We start from the raw sequence: 22,076 nt of genomic DNA, 5'->3' as shown, positions 1-22,076 counted from the left end.
TACACGGTACACTATACACAACTCAAACAAAATACACAATATGCTACACACACTATGCACAATACACACCACATATTATACACAAACACACACACGGTAAATATTCGGTACAAAATACACTACACAAACAAAATACACAATATACTTCTATGCACAATACACACACTACATAAAACATATATTCCTTCCGTTCCACAGGAATAGATGCATTTTATTTTGAGCACTCGTTTTAAAAAAATGATAATAAATTATTAAAGTAGAGAAAGAGTAAAGTAAGATAGAGAATAGTGTAGAGAAGAGTATCTACCATATTTTCTATCTTACTTTACTATTTCTCTACTTTAACTAGTTATTATCTTTTTTTCAAAACGAGTGCTCAAAAGGAAATGCATCTATTACTAAGGAACGGAGAGAGTACAAAATTCACGCACTGCGCACTCATATAAACAACCGCATGCATCGAAAACACATACAGATTACATATATTGCACATAATATGCACACAAAATACACGCATTGCGCATGTACACACTACGCATTGCGCATGTACACACTACGCAAAATACAATTAAAAAGTATACACACACTACACATACTATAAACAAAATAAACACTACAAATACTATAAACAAAAAACACTGCACATACTACAAACAAAATACATGCACTTCAAACACAACCAACACACACTTCTGACATACAAGCACAATACACAAACTACAGAAAATGCACTACACACACTATATACAAAATACACACACTACACAAACAAAAATACACAAACAAAATACAAAGTATGCTACACACAAAAAACACATATTATACAATACTATAAACAAAATACACACAAAATAAACACAATACACAATGCACTTCAAACACACCCAACACACACTACACACTCAACACAAATTTCAAACGTACACACTATACACAAAACACATACAATGCACTACACACTATATACAAAACATACACGCTACAAAAACAAAATACACAATACACCACACAATTAAAATACAAAGTACGCTACACAAAAAATTCACATATTACACACACTATGCACAAAATACATGAACTTCAAACACATATAAACACGTTGCACACTATGTACAAAATAAGACAACGCTACACAGTACACAAAATACACGCAATATGCACTACACACACTATACACAAAATAAACACTACACGATATACACAAATACACACATCATACACAAAATATAAACACAATATACGCAAAATACAAACATTGCGCTTCACACACTACACTCAGTATACACGCACTGCACATACTACACACTATACACAAGATACACACTATACATACACAAATACATACACAAAATATACATACATATACATAAAAAGCACACACTATACACACTATATACTATACAAAAACAAAATATACATTATACCAACACAAATTACACACACCATAAACACAATACTCACACTATACACAAAATACACACATTGCACACATATACACAAGATACATATAATACACGCTCTACACACACTACATACTACATGCACTACACAAAATACATATGTTTTGCACACATTGTACACAAAACATTTACATTGCACACAATACACAAAATATATATGTTTTGCACATACTATACACAAAATATTTGCATTGCATACAATATTCACAAAATACAGATATTGCGCTTCACACACTATACACAAAGAACACACAGTAGATTTGGTATACACAGGCGACACATACTACACACATTGCACACACGGCAAACACATACACATTGCACACACTATAAACAAAATACACACGGCAAACACATACACATTGCACATACTATTAAAACTAACAAAGAATACACATACTTCATCCACAAACACAAAATCACAGTACGCCGTACACAAAACACAAACACTACATACAATACACACACTACAAAGGCGTACTCAAAACAAAAACACTACATACAATACACACACTACAAATTACAAGTTACACACTACACACGAAATACACACACCACATACACTACATACATTACACATAATACATATATTATACACAATACACAATACACAATGCACATTATATATTCAAAATAAAATTATAGACTATACGTATTACATTCTTGCCTTTAATACACACACTGTGCACAAAATAGAGATAATATACACTGCACACATACATAAAATAAACATACTACACACTATTAAAAAAATTAACACACTTTACACACACTATAGACAAAATATACATACTTCACGCACTGCACATACACTACACTACACAAAATATACATACTTCATACACTACATTCATCATTGCACCCAGTAAACACACTTCAAGAAATAAAAATTACCAAGCATATAGACTGCACATAGTATCCACAAAATACACATACTACATATACATACACTTACACATGAAATACATGCACTTCAAATGCAAAAACACAATACACACACTGCATGCTAAGAAAACACATGCACTACACACATTATACATATATTACAAACACTATAAACAGATCCACACACTATACACCAAATACACGCATTTCATTTGGTTTGAGAGTCCAATATAGGAAGCTAGTTGTTCTGTCCACTCCTTTCCAAGCTCCTGCAACAAGAAACAAACTTCATTAAAGTATGCAAGAAGACAACAAATATGATGAATAAATGTGGTGAGTGAAGCAGATTTGTTAAAGAAAAAACAGTGTAAGAAGCAGCATAGTGACAACGAGCTAGACTGTTTCATTACCTTAATTGCAAACTAGGAACGATAGGACATGAACACATAACTAATGCCTAGTTTCTACATGGAAGGAAGGCATAAATTCAAATTACCTCAACAGTTATACATCATCTTCATTCAAAACTCCTGCAACTGAAGTGTATTGAAAGGACCTAGGTGCGTAGGTGTCGTTCAAGCAAGGATATATCCTACTGATCAGGATAGAGATCCTAACTAACCTAGACCTTGGTTTCAAAGATTCCTCAACCCACTTCTACTGATCAGTATAGTGGTGGTAAGGGTCGAATCCCACAGAGATGGTGCGTTCTTAAACTACCGCGGTGACAATTGGAAGAATTGGTTAGCTACCACGCTTGGGTTGAGTTTCTACCTAGGCTGGAACTTAAAGGAGGTGTTCTACTAGTCAGATGGTAAGGAAAACATTTGGAATGTAACTGTGTACGTGGAATGGGGAGACAATTTTGTAACAGAAAATATTTGGAAGGTACGGGTTTTTATTTTGGGCTAAACAGAATATTCAGAGTGTAGTGGAAGTTTGATGACTAGGCTGACAGGGCTTAACTAAAAGTGAAGGACAAAAGCAAAAGCATCTCGAAAAGTAAGTGGTCCCCTCCAATTGAAATAGACATCATCTTCTTCAACAAACACCTCCAAAATTCAGATAACAATTCCAGATTCAACACGGAAAACTCAGATTAACAACTCACAAACACAGATCCAAAACTAAGAAATCAAATCTGAAATCAAACACTGAAACTGGACTTCTGCATACTGGTCAACATGAAAGAACGATTCAGAAATTAAAACTAAGCTTTGCATGCAACGATCTACTTTCCGATCAAACAGTACTTGTTTATCTATCCTAAAGAAATTTGTTACGTAAACGGAATTGAGAGATTCAGCACTTTAAACACCGAGAAACTTTAGATCTAAGCTAACTAGGCAAGGGAAATAAAGAAACACCACAATAAACGAAACGGAAATCAACTTCATAGCATAAACACGTTCGGATCTTCAACAAAGTACTTCAAAAGCAGAAAATATCCAAGGGCAAACAAGATCCAACGTAAGGAAAGCGAGAAATTTAAAACTACGAAAGCAATGTAAAAGTGTTTTGCCACTCCGGGCGATGAGACTCTAAACTACGATCTTGCTGGCTGGAATGGACGATGACTGGAATTCTGGGAACATCTGAACGTCAAGTGATCATGGCTATGGCGAGGCAAGAAGCGGGACACGGCTGAAAGACTGAAACTACCGAGAAAACTTTCTACCTAAAGATGGTGGTGAATGAGTGAATGTGTATCTCTCTCTCCAATTTGGCTTCCTTTTATAGGGAGGCTACCCTTGATTTTAGGGTAAATCCTCGTTGCAATTTGACTTCTTTGCCCTTAATTGTGGGTAATCCGTCCCAGCTATCCGTCTTCTCCATCTCAAGCCGTTTTAGCACGAATACTGATCAGTATGAGATCATGCTGGCGCCTCCTTCACCTGAACATTCCGAAACTTCCCTACTGGCTAGAATGCTTAACCTGCACACTTTAAACAACTGTTTTGCAAATATAATCAATTAAGCACATCATACTGACCCGTAACCAAGGCCTAGAATACGACTTATCATGTATCAATTTACTTTCATAAAATTAATATCCATTTGTTAAAACCAGCAATTTGATCAAAAAAATATCTTCAAGCACATCATTGGTGTGTTCAAATAGGCAAAGACATTTTCTAAAAAACTCAGATGTCATGCTTCGAGTCTTTTCGACCTTCAATCATGAATAGCAAAGAAACCATGGCACGGAATCCATAGCACTCTAAAATTTTAAAATTAGTTGTACTGATGGAAAGCTTACAAAGTTTATCATGATGAATGACAGAAAATTTGAATCATCTGACAAGACATCTGCCAAGCGCATTGCATTAAGTTCCAGTTGCCCCTTCGGGTAGCTTGCCTCAGAGGGAGCATTAAACAAATTTTTTAGCAACGCAAGAACCTATACAAAACAAATGCCCATGATACCACCAAGTAAGACAAAATGACAAATTGACAACTGCATATGTATTGGAGGCCGATATTGCAATGCTTATTGTATAGGAAATACTATAAACATTCGTTATAGACCGGATTGCGACTGAGTAATACTACAAACTAGGATTATAATAGGCGGTTAAAAATCACAAGAAAAAGCTTGAAATGTGTCATATTTGGGTTTTCTCGATGTGTAAAATTTCGGCACCACATTTAAGATTATTTTAGTTTCCTTTTCAGTGTACAAAACTTGCTGGTTTTTCAATGTAATTGTAACAATAGATCTAAAGGGTCTGGGAATTCTTTTTCTATTATAAATGCAATGAAACATGTATATCTATCAAAGTTGTAACAGAAACTGCATGATGCTTTGATTTTAGAATACCTCGAGTCCAACAAACTTTGCTATATCCTGAGTTGCTGTGTTGCTGGCCACCTCATCTAGGTAGGATACACTTTCAGCTTCACAAAAGTGCAAAAGCAACAACGGAAAAAAATCAGATTTACTTTAAGAAATAAGGGGCTGTTCACACAACCACACCAAGCACAAGCACATAAAATTTTAATGGTGTGCTAACTTCACCAGCAGTTGTAATATTCAAAGACATATATCCACTTATTCAAAGAGATAGCATCCATGTATGAGGAAATATTGTTTGAGCCCGATAACTTTAAGTCCATGACGGCCTGACCAGAATAAGAACAGAACGCCTCCATTGCCACACAACTCCTGAATTAATAAACAGGTCACAGGGAAGAAACAAATAATAAAGAAACAAAAGGGGAAAAGGAAAAAAGAGAAAGTAATCAGAAACAAAGTGTGAATTTTAGTTAACTAGTGGGATATAAGTGCTATTAATAGAACTTGTAATAAGCTAATTCACATATGCAGGTTCAACTACTTAACAGGAAGATAACTTACTATGCTTAATACCTCCATATGTGGATCAGAAGATTGAATCCAAGTCGGTGATTAGTATAGACACTATGGCCAACATCAGGTTCAGTATGAGAAGCTAAAATCTTATTAAGTGCCCTCTCTATAAATGCTACAAAGTGCAGGATATGATTGCGGTACTGTGGCCACCCAATGAGACGGTCCACAAACTGCTCCAATGCCTCAGTCCCAAAGAAAATCATCTGAATGTCATAAAGTCATGGCCAGACTGAAATTCACAATAATAACATTAACTTATAACCTAGGAAGGAACAAACTTTTGAATCTTCAGGCTTCCTCAAAGTATCTAAAACAGCTCGTAAAGCAATGCCCAGCATAAGGTGAGTAACAAGCTGATGCTTAATGACTGATCCTGAAGCAGAAGCATTCACGAAGGATAAACATTAGGCAAGCTGAATATTTTAGAATAGGAAAACATTACAACTAACATAGTTAGGTTGAAGAGTACTTTACAACACTATTTATCAGTGCTCATGTTCAATCAGTAACCCAGAATTTGTTGTATCAAGCATATCATCAAACGGACCAATAAAGATAACAAACTCAAACACAGTAGACTATGTATAAAACTACCTAATTGACATATAAGAGATGTTAAGTCAAATTAAAGTGTTGAGGAACTTGACCAAACAAATCAAGTCTACAGATAAAATATACAGAAATCAGAGTAGGCTAGAGTCCATACATTGTAATTAAATTATTTACTGCACGAAAATTGTTTGCAAAATAAAGTAATGAAGGAAACTTCCCCAATATGTAATTCAAATTATTAATTAGATTTTCCTACATGGGCCTATATAACTTTTGCAGTCACCCTGCCACTGTAGATGCAACAAGCTACACCTTATATGATTGATCGATTACATTGTTTTCTTTAAATATATACTGCCATCTTTCCTATCATCTTTACAAGATAGTCTTACCTTCGTACCTTCCGTTTCTGCATTAAAACTCCTTTTTAGGACGCATATTCCCTACAAAACAGTGTAAAATCATTTGCATATCATGTAAGACCCTGAACAAATTAAGTGTTATTTAAACATGGTTTTTTATTTACATGATTTTCAAATATTAAGTAAAAGGAAGTAAACGTTTTATATCATAAAAAAAATCCTTCATTTTCCTTTATCAAGTATAAGTTTTGTCTTACATCACTAGAATAGGTAATTACAACATCACAAGAAAAGATACATGAGATGATCTCTTACAGAGAAAATGTAGCGTTGGGCTACTCTTTTTTTCATCTGGGCTTAGAGTCCAATACAGGAAGCTAGTCCTAAAGGTAATATAAAAAATGGTTAGTGATAAAATATATATGTGCTAAGGTAAATATCATTTCTACTATGCCCCAAAAACAGATGCACTTAACATTTTATGGAAAAAGGTGTGAATGATATCCATAGGTTAAGCATGAGAGGTTTTACATGGACTAATTGTCTCTCAGATGCAACACGAACGATCCGGGACACAAACTGAATTATAAATAACCTACAAAGAAGATTGCCTATCTACAAAATGCACATAATGAATAAATATGGTGAGTGAAGCAGGTTTATTAAAGAAAAAAAAGTGCAACTACAAGAAGCTGCATAGTGACTATGTGCTAGAATGTTTCATTACCTAAATTGCAAACTAAGAAAGATAGGATAAACAAATAATTAATGGCCGATTTCAGCATGAAAGGAGGGCATACATTCTTATTATCTCAACAGTTGTACACCATCTTCATTCAAAAATCCTGACACTAAAGACTCCGCATGACTTAATAGTGAACCAACATGCAATAATGTATTAGAATATAGATATGTACTACTACTTGATTAATCAAGGGAAGAGTTAGAAGCAGGCATACATAAGTTCTTGCTAATTGTGGATACTTTGTCAGCTCTGAAGTAGAGAAAAGAATCCATCTGACAGTTTCTGATAGTCCTTCTATATGAACCGAATGAATTTGTTGACAGATCCTTCTCATCTGGGATTGAAACAATGTAATCAGTTACTAAATAGAAGTAGCAAGCGGCATACCCTGATTAAAAACGAAAATTACTAAATCATTTACCCTGGCATACATCAGGAACAAAGCAATGAAGGTTTGAAATCACTTTATTCAACACCAAAGTTCTCTGATGAGCATAAGAGAATTGAGGTATACTGCAAGGGGTAAATTCAAATTTAATGTGTCTATATACATTGATGACTTAGGGTGTTTCAGACAATGCAATAGTTGTAATAAGAATTATCTAGGTGATGCATATAATACATAGTCTAATGGTGTATCCTCTTCAGAAACTAGAGGGTCAGACGAGCACCAGCCAGATACAAACTCTCCATGAGGGAATAGAAAGATTGCAGCTAAAGGTTCCCTCTAAATCAGGTTCAGTATGAGCAGCTGAAATCTTATTAAGTGCCCTCCCTATAAATGCTACAAAGTGCAGGATAAGATTGCAGTACTGTGACCACCCAATGAGACGGTCCACAAACTGCTCCAATGCCTCAGTCCCAAAGAAAAACATATGAATGTCATAAAGCCATGGTCAGACTGAAATTCTCAATAATAACATTAACTGATAACCTAGGAAGGAACAAACTTTTGAATCTTCAGGCTTCCTCAAAGCATCTAAAACAGCTCGTAAAGCAATGCCCAGCGTAAGGTGAGGTAACAAGTTGATGCTTAATGCCTGATCCTGAAGCAAAAGCATCCACAAAGGATAAACATTAGGCAAGCTTAATATTTTAGGTTGAAAAGTATTTTACAACACTATTTATCTGTGCTCATGTTTGTTCAATCAGTAACCCAGAATTTGTTGTATCAAACATAATCATCAAACGGACCAATAAAGATAACAAATTAAAAGACAGTAGACTATGTATAAAACTACATAATTGACATATAAGAGACAGTGTTGTCAAAATGTCGTTCGGGTCGCTCGGGTCGCCCGGGTCGCCTGGGTCGAGACCATCACTGCCCCAACATGGGTGGGTTGATCGAGATACAGGGTCGCCGCTGGGTCGCCTGGGTCGCCCGGGTCGAGTGTGTCGGCTGGGTCGCCCAAACACTTGCTGCGCAGTCATGTTTTAAGATAAATCCCTATATCTTTTTTATGTAAATCTTTCTCTTCGATGCTGATTTATTTTTACTAAAATAAACATAATATAAAAGTAAAACTTACCTAAAAATCTTCTCTCTCTTATTTTCTCAAATATATCACACATTTTCTGACTTTCTCAATCTCGATTCTCTATATATATGCATGCACCACATCAAACTTTTCAAACCTACTTTCTACACTTTAGAATTCGGCCTCATTCCTAAACAAATAAACAATTCAAAGATCTTTTGCTGTCACCCTTTATATATTCCTTTCTTTTGATATTTTCGGACAATGGTTTCAATTATTTATTTTGTGTTATGACTTATTAATTGTTTTGATATTTTTGATAATTTCTATTTTCCACTTTATCTCTATTCCCATGAATTACATCTACATTTATATTATTTGATATACTATAAACATTAGAGCAATATATTATTTGATTTAACATTAAAAGGCAAAAAAATTAGCCTAGATTCGTGGGTCTCTCGACCGCGTCGACTCATCGACCCGCGACCCGAATTTTCACCTCATCGACCCGGTGCGCCCTGCGACCCTAACATCACTGAAGAGATGTTAAGTCAAATTAAATTGTTGAGGAACTTGACCAAACAAATCAAGTCAACAGATAAAATATACAGAAACCACATAATCCTGGACATAATGGTACAAGTATCTAGTTGAACATAGGTAATGATTGACAATTCAAGAAACGGAAATTGATTCGAGAATACAACCATTTTTATACATATGATTGAGAGTGCTATCAGTTAGCACATAGGTTACCAGAGGAACCGATCAAAATTACAAGTCATTTAAGTAATGAGTCCATAACAAGGAAGAAAATCCTCAGAGTAAAGCATGTGAAAACCAAAATGATCAAGATAAAGCGTAAACAGAGACCAAAAAAAGTACTCCCTCCGTCCCATTAAATATGCAACATTTGCTTTTCGGCACATGATTTTATGTAGTGTTGTTTTGTGAGTTAATGAAGAGAGAGTAAAGTAAGAGAGAAGAAAAAGTAGAGAGAGTATTGTTTCCATTTTTAGAAACGTTTCATTTTTAATGGGACAGACCAAAAAGGAAAACGTTTCATTTCTAATGGGACAGAGGGAGTATAAGACAGCTACATCCAATCACCTCTATGGAAGTTTCTCTTCTCTCAGCTGTAACACCAGTCCCAATGTTAATGTAATCAACAAACACACCATGAGAGAAAGTAGCACAGCTAAAAGTGATAATTTTCTTGCTGAGGTTGATCTAGAAGACCGTGGAAAACCCACGAGGCAGATTGTATTGACAGCATAGCGCCACTGCATCACTGCATTGTGGGTTTGAGTAGATTAGCTCTCAAAAATACAGTCAAAACAATGTAAAAATAGAAAAAGTATCGAGTGAACTACATCAAAGTAGACAAAGACCCTATTACTTGCCTAGGGAAGGGTAGGTGTATTGTGTTGGCTTCTGAAATTAGGAGTCCACTCTCATCTAGAGAACTTGGTGGTCTCTTTTGTAGTGGGATCAAAGAGGGAATTGCTAATCCAGACAATATGCTGCCGGGTCCGATCAGAGAAAATGGTGGGCCTGCTATCTGAAAACAAAAGGACGCAATTACAGTGATCATGAGTTCACGCAAATCACTTGGAATAGAAGTATTATCCACAACTACATAGACATGAGAAACCAGAAACCACATATAGGCATGAGGGAAGATGATTTTGGATGATGACATCCAGATAGCAATTTAACATTTGTCATGTTTTCAAGGAAACAGTCCTCTTTCCCTCATATGCAGGTTCAATAACTTAACAGGAAGATAACATTAATACCTCAATTTGTGGAGCAGAAGATTGAATAAGACCGGGTCGGTGATTAGTATTGGAACTATGGCCAACGTCAGGTTCAGTATGAGCAACTGAAATAGCTCTTAAAGCAATGCCCAGCGTAAGGTGAGTAACAAGTTGATGCTTAATGACTGATCTTGAAGCAGAAGCATTCACAAAGGATAAACATTAGGCAAGCTGAATATTTTAGAACAGTAAAACATTATAACTAACATAGTTAGGTTAGAGTAGGCTAATCAAGTAATCAAGTCAACAGATAAAATATACAGAAATCGGAGTAGGCTAGAGTCCATACATTGTAATTAAATTATTTATTGCACGAAAATTGTTTGCAAAATAAAGTAATGAAGGAAACCTCCCCAATATGTAAGTCAAATAATTAATTAGATTTTCCTACATGGGCCTATATAATTTTTGCAGTCACCCTGCCACAGTAGATGCAACAAGCTGCACTTTATATGAGAGTGGCTGCCAAGATGGGGGAGAGGCAGCAACATCAAGGGGTATCTCAATTTAGTTTAGTGTCGAAATAATTCCACATTTCACCTCATGCATTCTTGGTGGTTGTGAAGATCAAACATCCTTATTTAAAAAATCAGGATTACCTTCAAATTGTCAAACTACATCCTTTAGAAGAGAAGAGGGTGTGACATCGTTGAGGTCAACACTTAAATGCTTAAACAGAACCTGAAACCAAAGAGATATCAACAAAGAAAATTGTCCAAAATTTATGATTTGGAATCCAAAACAAAGATTAACCAGATATGTTTATACAGAATTACTTCAATCTTAAATTTGAGATTACCACTGCCCAAGGGTGAGGAGGCCCGTATGCAATGCTGTTTGAACAGGCTTTGAAAATCTAAAACAAACACATTTGAGTTGAAATAAACTTGGACTCGCAACTACATAAAAAATAAACCATGGATCGTACCTTTGAGGTAAAAGAATTAACAGGCATCCTGAGTCCCTTAAAAGCATTCAACAAAAAATATACTTCCATGTGTCAGAAAAAAAATTTGAATCAACAAGATGAGATAATAATATTTATTGCAACATGAGGATTTCAGACAACCCAACTCCAAGTTTATGAAGTAAACTCAAAAACAAAACAGACGAAAAGAAACCTCTACAATCAAAGCTTTTGAATCTACCACTCGTTCCCTTAGAACTTCCCAATAGTAATCTTCCCAAGCCAGCTTCCTAAATTTTCAGCAGTGATAGTTCTTCCACACTAGATATTACAAGTTCTGTTTAAAACAGAACCTAGACATAGTACAAATACCAAGAATAAAAACCGGCTTTCCAAAATGAATAAAGTAAGTAGAAAAATCAAACCTGGCAGTTTACATAAACGGCTTGCACATTATCTCTGTTCAAATGTTTCAATTTTATTTCAAAATATTTCAAAATGCCAAACAGAAAGAGTAACTCCAAAGGTAAATTGCATCCAGAGAACTGTTTAAGGTAAGGAATGTAGTGCCAAGCTAAATCTCTCCCTCTCCATAACTATATACAACGCTAACCAGGGATAGTATAAAATTCAAATTTTCAATAAACTCTTTAGCTTTAGCCTCAACATTTGCAGTGGACAAGTTATTTATAATAAAAAGATATCTAGTCCTGAGCTTCTGATGCTGGAGCCTGTTCCAAACATGGACGGAAGAGTTAGATACTAAAAGAGAATAACAAAACAACAGATTAGACAAACATCATAGGTAATAGAATAGAATATCAGAGACTATACACCGCAGATAATTCATATAATACCGAAACATATTCTAAGTAGGACATACCAACATACGGACAAGTACAACATAAAACTCCAAATTATCTTAGAAAATACCATGAATACCACATTTACCTTTACCAAGATTGAGGACAGTAACAAATGCTCTAGCATATAAATCACTTTTACCTTTGCAGATATTTGTAGAATTCTATAATGACCATTTGATACCAGAAACAACATAACCATGGACATACATTTAACAGATATATTAAGATGCCAGATTTGACAATCAATGGGGTTTATATATCAAAGAAACACTACTAAAGCACATATTTGTACACGGCATATGACACAGAAAAATAGAATATTATGTATGTGTTAATTATAAAGCTGCAAGGTAGCAAAAAAGTGGGTTAGAAAAAGTAGAAACACGTCATGCACAGTATAACTCACAAAAATAAAATATATGTAACAGATAAATTATAAAGCTCGCCCTCAAGCAAGTTAGACAATTAAGCACACTCACAAGACATTAGATAATCCTCTACTTCAAGTCAGGCCAAATCGCACAAATCATTAGAGAAATTAGGTTGACCCTGAATTCTCTCGCGGGTAAGACTTTAGAACAACAACTGTACACGAACTAATTCCCTAAGAGCTAGGCATCCCAATGCTTCAATCTAAGTTCGAGTTATGTCTTGGGAGTCTCAAACCATAGTCGCTAATTCCTAAAGAGAAGTTCTTCCGGCTATTCTTTATTTTAAGCACATAAGATCTTTCTCCCAAACTCAAACAAAATTCATTGCTCACAAGTCAATATGATGCATAAATGAAAAGGTCTTATTCATTTGGATGTAATGGGGCTTTTGGTAAAGGTGTGATCATATATGGTCAAGTAGGTTACCACCATTATTAAAATGCTAGCACATCCATCAAAACATCCTTCACATCTCACTCAATGCGTACAAAATTCTGATAGCTCAACACCCCAAACTTGATATTTTCTACCATCTAAACCAATTCATCTTATTCTTTTGAGCGTTCTTTAACTATTTCTAATTTTCGCTCGATATTTTTTTTTCTAGCCTTGGCTTTTTATTAACAGAAAAGGCTGCCTTTTTTTTTCTAGCATTGGCTTTTTTTACACATGAAAGGCTGCCTTTTATTTTTATTTTTTTCATGCCTTGCCTTTTTTTTACACATGAAAGTCTGCCTTTTTTCTTTTTTTCCGAGCCTTGGCTTTTTTTAAACATGAAAGGCTGCCTTCTTATTTTTATTTTTTCGAGCCTTGGCTTTTTTTACACATGAAAGGCTGCCTTTTTCTTTTTTTTCGAGCCTTGGCTTTTTTTAAACATGAAAGGCTGCCTTCTTATTTTAATTTTTCGAGCCTTGGCTTTTTTTACACATGAAAGGCTGCCATTTTACTTTTTTTTTTCGAGCCTTGGCTTTTTTTACACATCTCAGAAAAAATGAATATCACCAAATGAATGTTCCAGGACTTCCATCTTTTTCTTGCCACCATAAATACCCTCCCAAGAATGTGCTAGCACTTTAATTTTAGTGACGGGTTGAAAATATAGGCCAACGAATGGATATAATAGATAGGCTAATATAGTGACTTCAATATTTTTAACAAAGAAATTAGGCTCTGGGGGCTCAAACTGGCTCACTAGGGGTTTATGCAGGGTTAGGCATGTGATAATTTGGATATGAGGCTTTTAGTCCTATTGCCCAAATCATTATTATGCACCAATATCAACAAGATTGCAACTCGTAAAGCTCTCATTTAGTCGATCGACCATATGGCTTTTCAATTAATTTTTCAAAACCGGAATAGTTCTCTCTCCTTAGCTCAAGAAATCGGACACCAAAGAACACTATTGTCACCTTATTTGAAGCACGGGAAACCTAGCTCTCCAGAAGTTAGTAAGCAACAACAAGTTTGCAGACCAACCCTTGAGGGAAACGAAGTCTACACTAATAACCCATAAAAAAGTGTGCTAGTTACAATCAATATAGAGAAGATCTTGCATGCACACACAAATAGCAAGTGGTGAAAGTCTGTTCGTGGAAGCTTTTTGTTCACATAACAAAGCAGTATAGTACTAGGGCACTTTCGGATATTTATGAAGCTAATATCCCTTGTTTATCTATTGGTGATGCATCTGAATTCATTAAAAAATAGGGAGATGCACATATTAAAGAACCATGACAGACAACCTTTCAGAAATTTACTCTCAATAATAACATGTCAGTTACAAAGAGAAAATAACATTTCAATTCTCTATAAAATTAACATTTCAGCCACAGGAGAGAATAAATAGCAGCTAGGCTCTCATGTATAAGTAGGAAACATTACAAGTTGAGTATATACAAGTTTGAATAACACCCGAATAAGATGAGAAGTAAACTTACCAGAATCCTCAAAGACTAGGATTTGATGTAGAGTTACCAGAATCCTCGAATACGTATGGGAAAACTACCTGCTGACATACCAAAATGCTGAAAACAAACCTCTACCAGTATATCTTTAGCAGAACAAAAAAAATTACTCTGTCAATTTAGATCATCTTCGAAACTTTGCGACATTCAATTTTGATTGATCAATTACATTGTTTTCTTTAAATATATAGTGCCATCTTTCCTGTCATCTTTACAAGATAGTCTTACCTTCCTACCTTCCTTTTCTGCATTAAAACTCCTTTTTTATGAAGCTTATTCCCTACAAAACAGTGTAAAATCATTTGCATATCATGTAAGACCCTGAGCAAATTAAGTATTATTTAAACATGGTTTTTTTTACATGATTTTCAAATCTTAAGCGAAAGGAAGGAAACATTTTATATCATAAAAAAATCTTTTGTTTTCTTTTATCAAGTGTAAGTTTTGTCTTACATCACTAGAAAAGGTAATTACAACATCACAAGAAAAGGTACATGAGATGATCTCTTACAGAAAAAATGTAGCATTGGGCGACTCTTTTTTTCATCTGGGCTGAGAGTCCAATATAGGAAGCTAGTCCTAAAGGTAATATAAAAAATGGTTAGCGATAAAAATATATATGTGCTAAGGTAAAGATCATTTCTATTAAGACCCCAAAATGTATTTATGAAATGTATTTTGTGTACTTGGGTTATTTTCATTATACTCAAAACCCCAATGTTACACTGTTATGGCATGACAAACTATGTTTTTGGCGTGTGTCCACTGAGTGCATAAGTACTCAGCCCTGCATGTTGTTTTCTTAATGTGCAGGTTGAGCGGCGATGGGGAGGACGGATGTTGAGCAGTTAAAGCCAAAGTGTGTATTTACATTTTGGATGGTGTCGTGTCGTCATACCCGGCATCATCTGTCTTTTGGTCTTTTCCGCTGCTTGTAAACCGTCACGATGTTTTCATTTAAAACTCTGAATACTTTAACTCAAGAATGTCGTCACAGTACTTTGTTTTGAATTGAATTTCCTTTTGTTAAATGTTTTGGGTCAAATATTCTTGTTACCCCCTTTCTTCCCCGCTTCTTTATCCCCCCCCTAGTCGCGGTCCACCGTACTTCCTATCCTTAGGAAATGCGGGCGTGACAGAGTGGTATCAGAGCCTAGGTTTTCTCTTTCTGCTCTGGACCCAAAAAAAAATTCTTTTTCTGACTGGAGTAAGTTTTCAAAAGTGTCATTGGCTCAACATCCGACTCATCGCACTCAACCTGAAATGAGGTAATGAAAATTTCGAAATTTTGGAAAGTATATGGAAGTGGAGGAAATTGTGATTTTGGTGTTGAAAATGATTTTTATGTAAAGTTTAAGTAAATGTTGAGACATGTGGAAGGGTACAACGTGATGTGGAAAAGTTGGAAATTATTTGAGTTATGAACTGTTATGGTGTTATGAACTGTTGATGTATGATGAACTTATATGAAAGCATGTGGCTGATGTGTGATGATATGATGACGTGAATGTTGATGTGAGCTTTTATGTGAGTATGTGTTGGCCTTTTTAATGTTTGAACTTAGACGTGATAGAATTTCACTAGTGCTTCTTGGACCTATGATAGATAAGAGCTTTTGGCCTTTGAACACCAGCGGGTTTGGGTTAGAACAGCGATACGTGCATACACTCTCTCTCTCTCTTCTTCGGTTATGTACTCTGTCTTTATACGCGAGGCGGTTGTTTCTGTTTTTTCTATAGATGGCGCGTATGTTCCGAACCCCGCGACGGAGTGATCGCGATAGACTTAGGGCACAGAGGGTGCTCAGAGATTATAGAGTGTACCGGAAGAAGGATCATGTACCGTTGATCGAGTTCGTGGCACACTTCGACACCCTCTGGAGGGCAGCTCAGGAGTTCGGAGTGACAGAGCATGACGGCATTGAGAAGCTAATAGATTTGCTTCCCGATAGCTGGAAGGAGTGGGCCGAAAGAACGGCGAGGAGGTACACGTGGCATGAGCCCGCTACCGATGACATGGTGGGTGACATGGCTGGCTTTCGGAAAGCCGTGTATTGTGCACTGGTGGACTCTCGAGAGGAGCAGCCCCCACAGGAGGTGGAAGAGAGGGTCGTGTATCAGGACAAGTATGTGAGCATGTACGAGGGTGAACAAGGGTATGAGGATGTTTATGAGGAGGCTCTGCCAGGGAACTCCGAGGAGGACGACGACGAAGACCCGGAGGAAGGGCCTATGGATGAGGATGATAGAGTCGTAGTCTAGAATTAGAATAGTTCGTTGTCTTTTCAGTTTTTGCTTTCTGTACGATCTGCTCTTGGGAACAATGTTGGCCTTCTTTCTTTTAATGAGAATTTTGATTTTGATATATATATCCTATGTGTTGCATCTTATACTACATGAAGGTTTTATAAGAAAATTTTGAGAAAGTGGTAATTTTGGATGAGAATTGTAGTAACACTTTTTGGATATTGAATCAGAATGCCGCCAAGACGTGCACGCCAACCACGACAAGGACCCCACGTGGAGGCACCACCACCGCCACCACCACCTCCACCCCCGCCTCAACAAGAAAGATTCATAGTTACGTTCTCAAGACAGAATCCTCCTAAATTTGACGGACAAGGAGACCCATCCAAAGCGGAAGAGTGGATACGCGGCCTCGAGCGTATCTTCAGGGTCATGGAGTGCACAGATAGGGAGCGCATTGCTGGTGCTACCTTTCAACTGTCAGGTGCTGCCGATTACTGGTGGGAGACTCGGCAGAGAACTATGGATCCTGCACGCCTGGAAGCGCTAACATGGGAGGAGTTTAAAGTAGAGATCGATAACAAGTATGTTCCAAAGACGTACAGACGGGCCAAGGTGGTAGAGTTCCACACACTAAGCCAAGGCCGAATGACTGTAACCGAGTATGACCGAGCCCTCGCGCAGATGGCACGATATGCGCCCGAGTTGATGGACACCGATGAGAAATGGGCGGTGAAGTTCCGGGCCGGGCTCAGAGATGAGATAAAGGCCGCATTGGCCTGTCGAGGAGAACTCTCCTACTCGGAGATCTTGACTTGTGCACTGGACGTGGAAGATGCACTCCCTAAGCCAAGAGTTGTGGCAACAACAAACGCGACACCTCTACAAGCTCAGCCGGGCCACCAAGAGAAGAGGAGGTGGGATGGTGACCAGGCTCAGTATGGTGGTAAGAGGCCACAACACATGAGGAACCCACCCTACAATGGCGGGAGACAGAATACTTTCCAACCGAGGGCAAACTTTCCGCCGAGGAACCCTCAATGTGGAAGGTGCTTCAAGTACCACGCCGGGGAGTGTCGAGACCCTAGGTGCTTCAACTGTGGTGGGAGTGGCCACTACATCCGAAATTGCCCAAACAAGCACATGGGAACGGGAACGAGACAGAACCAGCTAGGTTTCCGTCCACAATCCCAGGCACTACCTGCACCTCCACCGCAACAACGCCGCCAAGGATTACCATCGCAAGCAAGGGCCTACGCCTTGAAGGGGAAACAGCCGGCAAACGGGAAAGAAACCTTTGAGCAAGGAAACTTGGCAGGTATGGGCACACTTCTCAATATGCCTATAGTTGTCTTGTTTGATACGGGTGCGTCGCATTCCTTTATATCAACGTCTTGTGTGGATACTTTGGAATTACCTACTGTTAAGACCGAACCCACTATGAGTGTGACCTCACCGGTAGGCGGGGCTATAGATATATCCCGATCTTGTGCATGTGTGAACTTTGGAATAGGTGAACTCAGTTTAGTGGCTTATAATTTGCAAGTAATGACGATGGGTAGCGTAGACATAATCTTGGGTATGGATTGGTTAGCGGAGAACCACGTTACCCTTCATTGTAGAGAAAGGAAAATTTCGTTTGAAACCCCCGGAAAAGAGCCGATGAAGTTTCACGGAGTCCCAATGAGCCGACGCAAGTCCATTATCTCTGCGCTGCAAGCCACTACAATGATGAGGAAGGGATGTCCAGCGTACCTTGTTTATTTGAATGGGGAGGAGAAGAAAGACAGGAAGATAGAAGATGTGGCGATAGTGAGTGAATATCCCGATGTCTTCCCCGATGCATTGCCGGGACCCCCACCCGACAGGCAAGTAGAATTCACGATCGATCTGGAGCCCGGATCAGCACCAATATCAAAAGCACCTTATAGAATGGCGCCAAAAGAGTTGGAGGAGCTTAAGGTGCAACTGCAAGAGCTACTGGAATTGGGATTCATTAGACCTAGCGTGTCACCATGGGGAGCACCAGTGTTGTTCGTAAAGAAGAAGGATGGAACGATGAGGATGTGCATCGACTACCGGGAGCTAAACAAACTAACGCTGAAGAACAAGTATCCACTACCAAGGATAGACGACTTGTTTGACCAACTTCGAGGGGCAGGAGTCTTCTCTAAGATGGATTTGAGGTCTGGGTACCATCAGCTGAGGGTTCGGCGAGAAGATGTACCCAAGACAGCTTTTCGAACAAGATATGGTCATTATGAGTTCGTTGTAATGCCTTTTGGACTGACGAACGCCCCGGCAGTGTTCATGGACCTTATGAACCGCGTGTTCCATCCATTTCTGGATCGGTTTGTCCTGGTTTTCATCGATGACGTGCTTGTTTACTCAAAGAACGAGGAGGAGCACAAAGAGCACTTGAGAACCGTCCTAGCAACTCTAAGGGACGAGAAACTATATGCCAAGTTCAGTAAATGCGAGTTTTGGCTCAAGGAAGTAAATTTTCTTGGACATGTAGTAACTTCAGATGGAATTCGTGTAGATCCGGCCAAGGTAGAAGCGGTGCAGGAGTGGAAGTCACCTTCTACACAAAACGAAATCCGAAGCTTTTTAGGACTGGCGGGCTATTATCGAAGATTCATCGAGGGATTCTCGAAGATAGCAAGGCCAATGACGCAACAACTGAAAAAGGGAGTCAAGATGATTTGGACGCCAGAATGTGAGGCGAGCTTTCAGTTGTTGAAGGAGAAATTGACCACCGCACCAATCCTAGCTGTGCCGGAGCCAGAGACTGACTATGCGGTATATACGGATGCGTCGAAGGTGGGACTGGGATGTGTGCTTATGCAGAAGGGGAAAGTGATTGCATATGCATCGAGACAATTGAAGCCCCATGAACTGAATTATCCGACGCATGACTTGGAACTGGCAGCTGTGGTACATGCTTTGAAGATCTGGAGACATCATCTTTATGGAGTCCGTTGTGAGATATACACGGACCATAAGAGTCTAAAGTACTTCTTTGAGCAAAAGGAGTTGAACATGCGCCAACGTAGGTGGCTCGAGTTGGTAAAGGACTACGATTGTGGTATAAATTACCATCCGGGAAAAGCAAACGTAGTGGCCGATGCTCTTAGTAGGAAGTCTCAATCTCAGCTGGCCACCTTTCTTACTATCGAAGAGAGTATAATCCAAGAGTTCAGTAAGATGCGCTTGGAAGTGGTGAGAATGCCCGAGACTGTGGAAGGGATAGTAGCCACGTTAGTGATGGAACCCGACTTAAGAGCCAGAATTGTAGAAGCTCAACGGCGAGATACGTTACTAGAAAAGTTTCGCTCAGAAGTGAGGACGGGTGAACTCGGAAATTTTCGTGAGGCAGCGGATAATGGTCTCACATACAAGGGAAGGTTGTGTGTGCCTAAGGATGAAGGCCTGAGGATGGAAATCATGAGAGAAGCACATGAAACCCCATACGCTGCTCATCCAGGGAGCACCAAAATGTATCAAGACTTGAAAAGACAGTTTTGGTGGAACGGTATGAAAAAGCATGTTGCGGCATTTGTGGAGAGATGCCTAGCATGTCAACAAGTAAAGGCGCTACACCAACGGCCCTATGGGAAATTGCAACCCCTCGAGATTCCGGAATGGAAGTGGGAACATATTGCAATGGACTTTGTGGTAGGACTGCCAAAATCCCAGCGAGGGAACACGGTGATTTGGGTGATTATAGATCGCCTCACCAAATCTGCCCATTTTGTGCCGGTTCGTGCCACTTATGGATCCGATCATTTGGCTAAGGTCTATGTACGGGAAATTATACGCTTGCATGGAGTCCCAGCGACAATCACATCTGATCGTGATGCTAAATTCACTTCTAGATTTTGGACAAGCCTGCAGCGCGAGTTGGGGACTAAGTTGAATTTCAGTACAGCGTTCCACCCGCAAACCGACGGGCAGTCGGAGAGAACGATACAAGCATTGGAGGACATGCTACGAGCCGTGGTGCTAGATCGAGGCGTAGGTTGGGAAGAAGTGTTGCCCTTGGTAGAGTTCGCTTACAATAATAGTTACCAGGCGACTATCAAGATGGCCCCATATGAGGCCTTGTATGGAAAGAAGTGTAGATCGCCACTTTATTGGGATGAAGTGGGTGAGAGAAGAATTCTCGGACCAGACTCTGTGGAAGAAATGATAGAGATTGTCCGACAAATCCGTGGGAGGATCAAGGAGGCACAAGATCGACAGAAATCTTATGCGGATGTTCGAAGGACCGATTTACAGTTCGAGGTCGGGGAAAAGGTCTTTTTGAAAGTCTCCCCTTCTAAGGGAATAACTCGTTTTGGAGTGAAAGGAAAGCTGAGACCCCGATTTATCGGTCCATACGAGATTTTGGATAGAGTCGGCGTGGTAGCATACAGATTGGCCCTACCACCAAGCTTCGGAAATGTGCACAACGTCTTCCATGTGTCACAATTGAGGAAGTATGTGTATGACCCCACACACATCGTTCACCAAGAAAAAATGATGGTCCTAAATCCCGATCTAAGCTATGAGGAGAAGCCCGAGGCCATTGTGGATCGAAGAGTGCAAGAATTGAGGAATAAGTCAATTGCTTCGGTGAAAGTACGGTGGAGGAATCATGGAGTCGAAGAAGCAACATGGGAATTAGAAGATAAGATGAGAGAGAAGTTTCCGGAGCTGTTTGAATGATCTTGGACGAAATTTCGGGACGAAATTTTTTTTTAAGGTGGGAGGAATGTAATGTCCGTTTTTTTTAATTAAAGGGTGTTTGCTTTTTGTGAATATCTTGGTTAAGATATGGTGTGGTATGTTTTAGTTGTTTTACATTATTTATGGGTGTGAATATTTAGTTATGGTTTTTTAAAAGCAAATTAATATCCTAATTAATAAATTAAATATCTCTCTCTCTCTCTCTCTCTCTCGGTTTCTCTCCCCCTCCCCACTACTTTCTCAACCTCCC

General features: G+C 38.5%; 1 protein-coding gene and 1 long non-coding RNA gene across 11 annotated transcripts; both read right to left on the bottom strand.

Moving 5' to 3' along the window:
- Nucleotides 1–4,307: 4,307 nt before the first annotated feature.
- Nucleotides 4,308–10,146, bottom strand: LOC121787367. Of its 7 annotated transcripts, XM_042186080.1 has the most exons (11): nucleotides 9,972–10,146; nucleotides 8,000–8,423; nucleotides 7,799–7,890; nucleotides 7,592–7,711; nucleotides 6,948–7,015; nucleotides 6,671–6,713; nucleotides 5,997–6,091; nucleotides 5,716–5,921; nucleotides 5,365–5,511; nucleotides 5,167–5,243; nucleotides 4,308–4,746 (listed from the first exon to the last, which is right to left on the bottom strand). In XM_042186080.1, the coding sequence occupies exons 5-10, from the start codon at nucleotides 6,981–6,983 to the stop codon at nucleotides 5,240–5,242; spliced, it is 531 nt and encodes a 176-aa protein (XP_042042014.1). In that variant the 5' UTR covers nucleotides 6,984–7,015; nucleotides 7,592–7,711; nucleotides 7,799–7,890; nucleotides 8,000–8,423; nucleotides 9,972–10,146; the 3' UTR covers nucleotides 4,308–4,746; nucleotides 5,167–5,239. The 7 variants fall into 7 exon arrangements, 1 of the variants encoding a protein (XP_042042014.1); XR_006047363.1 differs by having other exon boundaries at nucleotides 4,310–4,746; nucleotides 5,167–5,511; nucleotides 5,704–5,900; nucleotides 5,981–6,091; nucleotides 6,663–6,713; XR_006047361.1 differs by having other exon boundaries at nucleotides 4,310–4,746; nucleotides 5,167–5,511; nucleotides 5,704–5,921; nucleotides 6,663–6,713.
- A 124-nt stretch (nucleotides 10,147–10,270) lies between these two features.
- Nucleotides 10,271–15,483, bottom strand: LOC121787375. Of its 4 annotated transcripts, XR_006047468.1 has the most exons (8): nucleotides 15,361–15,483; nucleotides 15,078–15,129; nucleotides 14,823–14,890; nucleotides 11,610–12,319; nucleotides 11,481–11,537; nucleotides 11,281–11,362; nucleotides 10,661–10,806; nucleotides 10,271–10,422 (listed from the first exon to the last, which is right to left on the bottom strand). It is a non-coding gene; the product is annotated as an uncharacterized LOC121787375 (long non-coding RNA). The 4 variants fall into 4 exon arrangements; XR_006047470.1 differs by having other exon boundaries at nucleotides 10,661–10,811; nucleotides 11,481–12,319; XR_006047467.1 differs by having other exon boundaries at nucleotides 11,481–12,319.
- Between the last annotated feature and the right edge of the window lie 6,593 nt (nucleotides 15,484–22,076).

This window comes from Salvia splendens, chromosome 22 (genome assembly GCF_004379255.2).
Source record: "Salvia splendens isolate huo1 chromosome 22, SspV2, whole genome shotgun sequence".
Taxonomy (NCBI): domain Eukaryota; kingdom Viridiplantae; phylum Streptophyta; class Magnoliopsida; order Lamiales; family Lamiaceae; genus Salvia; species Salvia splendens.
Note: the sequence above shows the minus strand (reverse complement) of the source record. Positions and strands in the feature narration are given on the sequence as shown.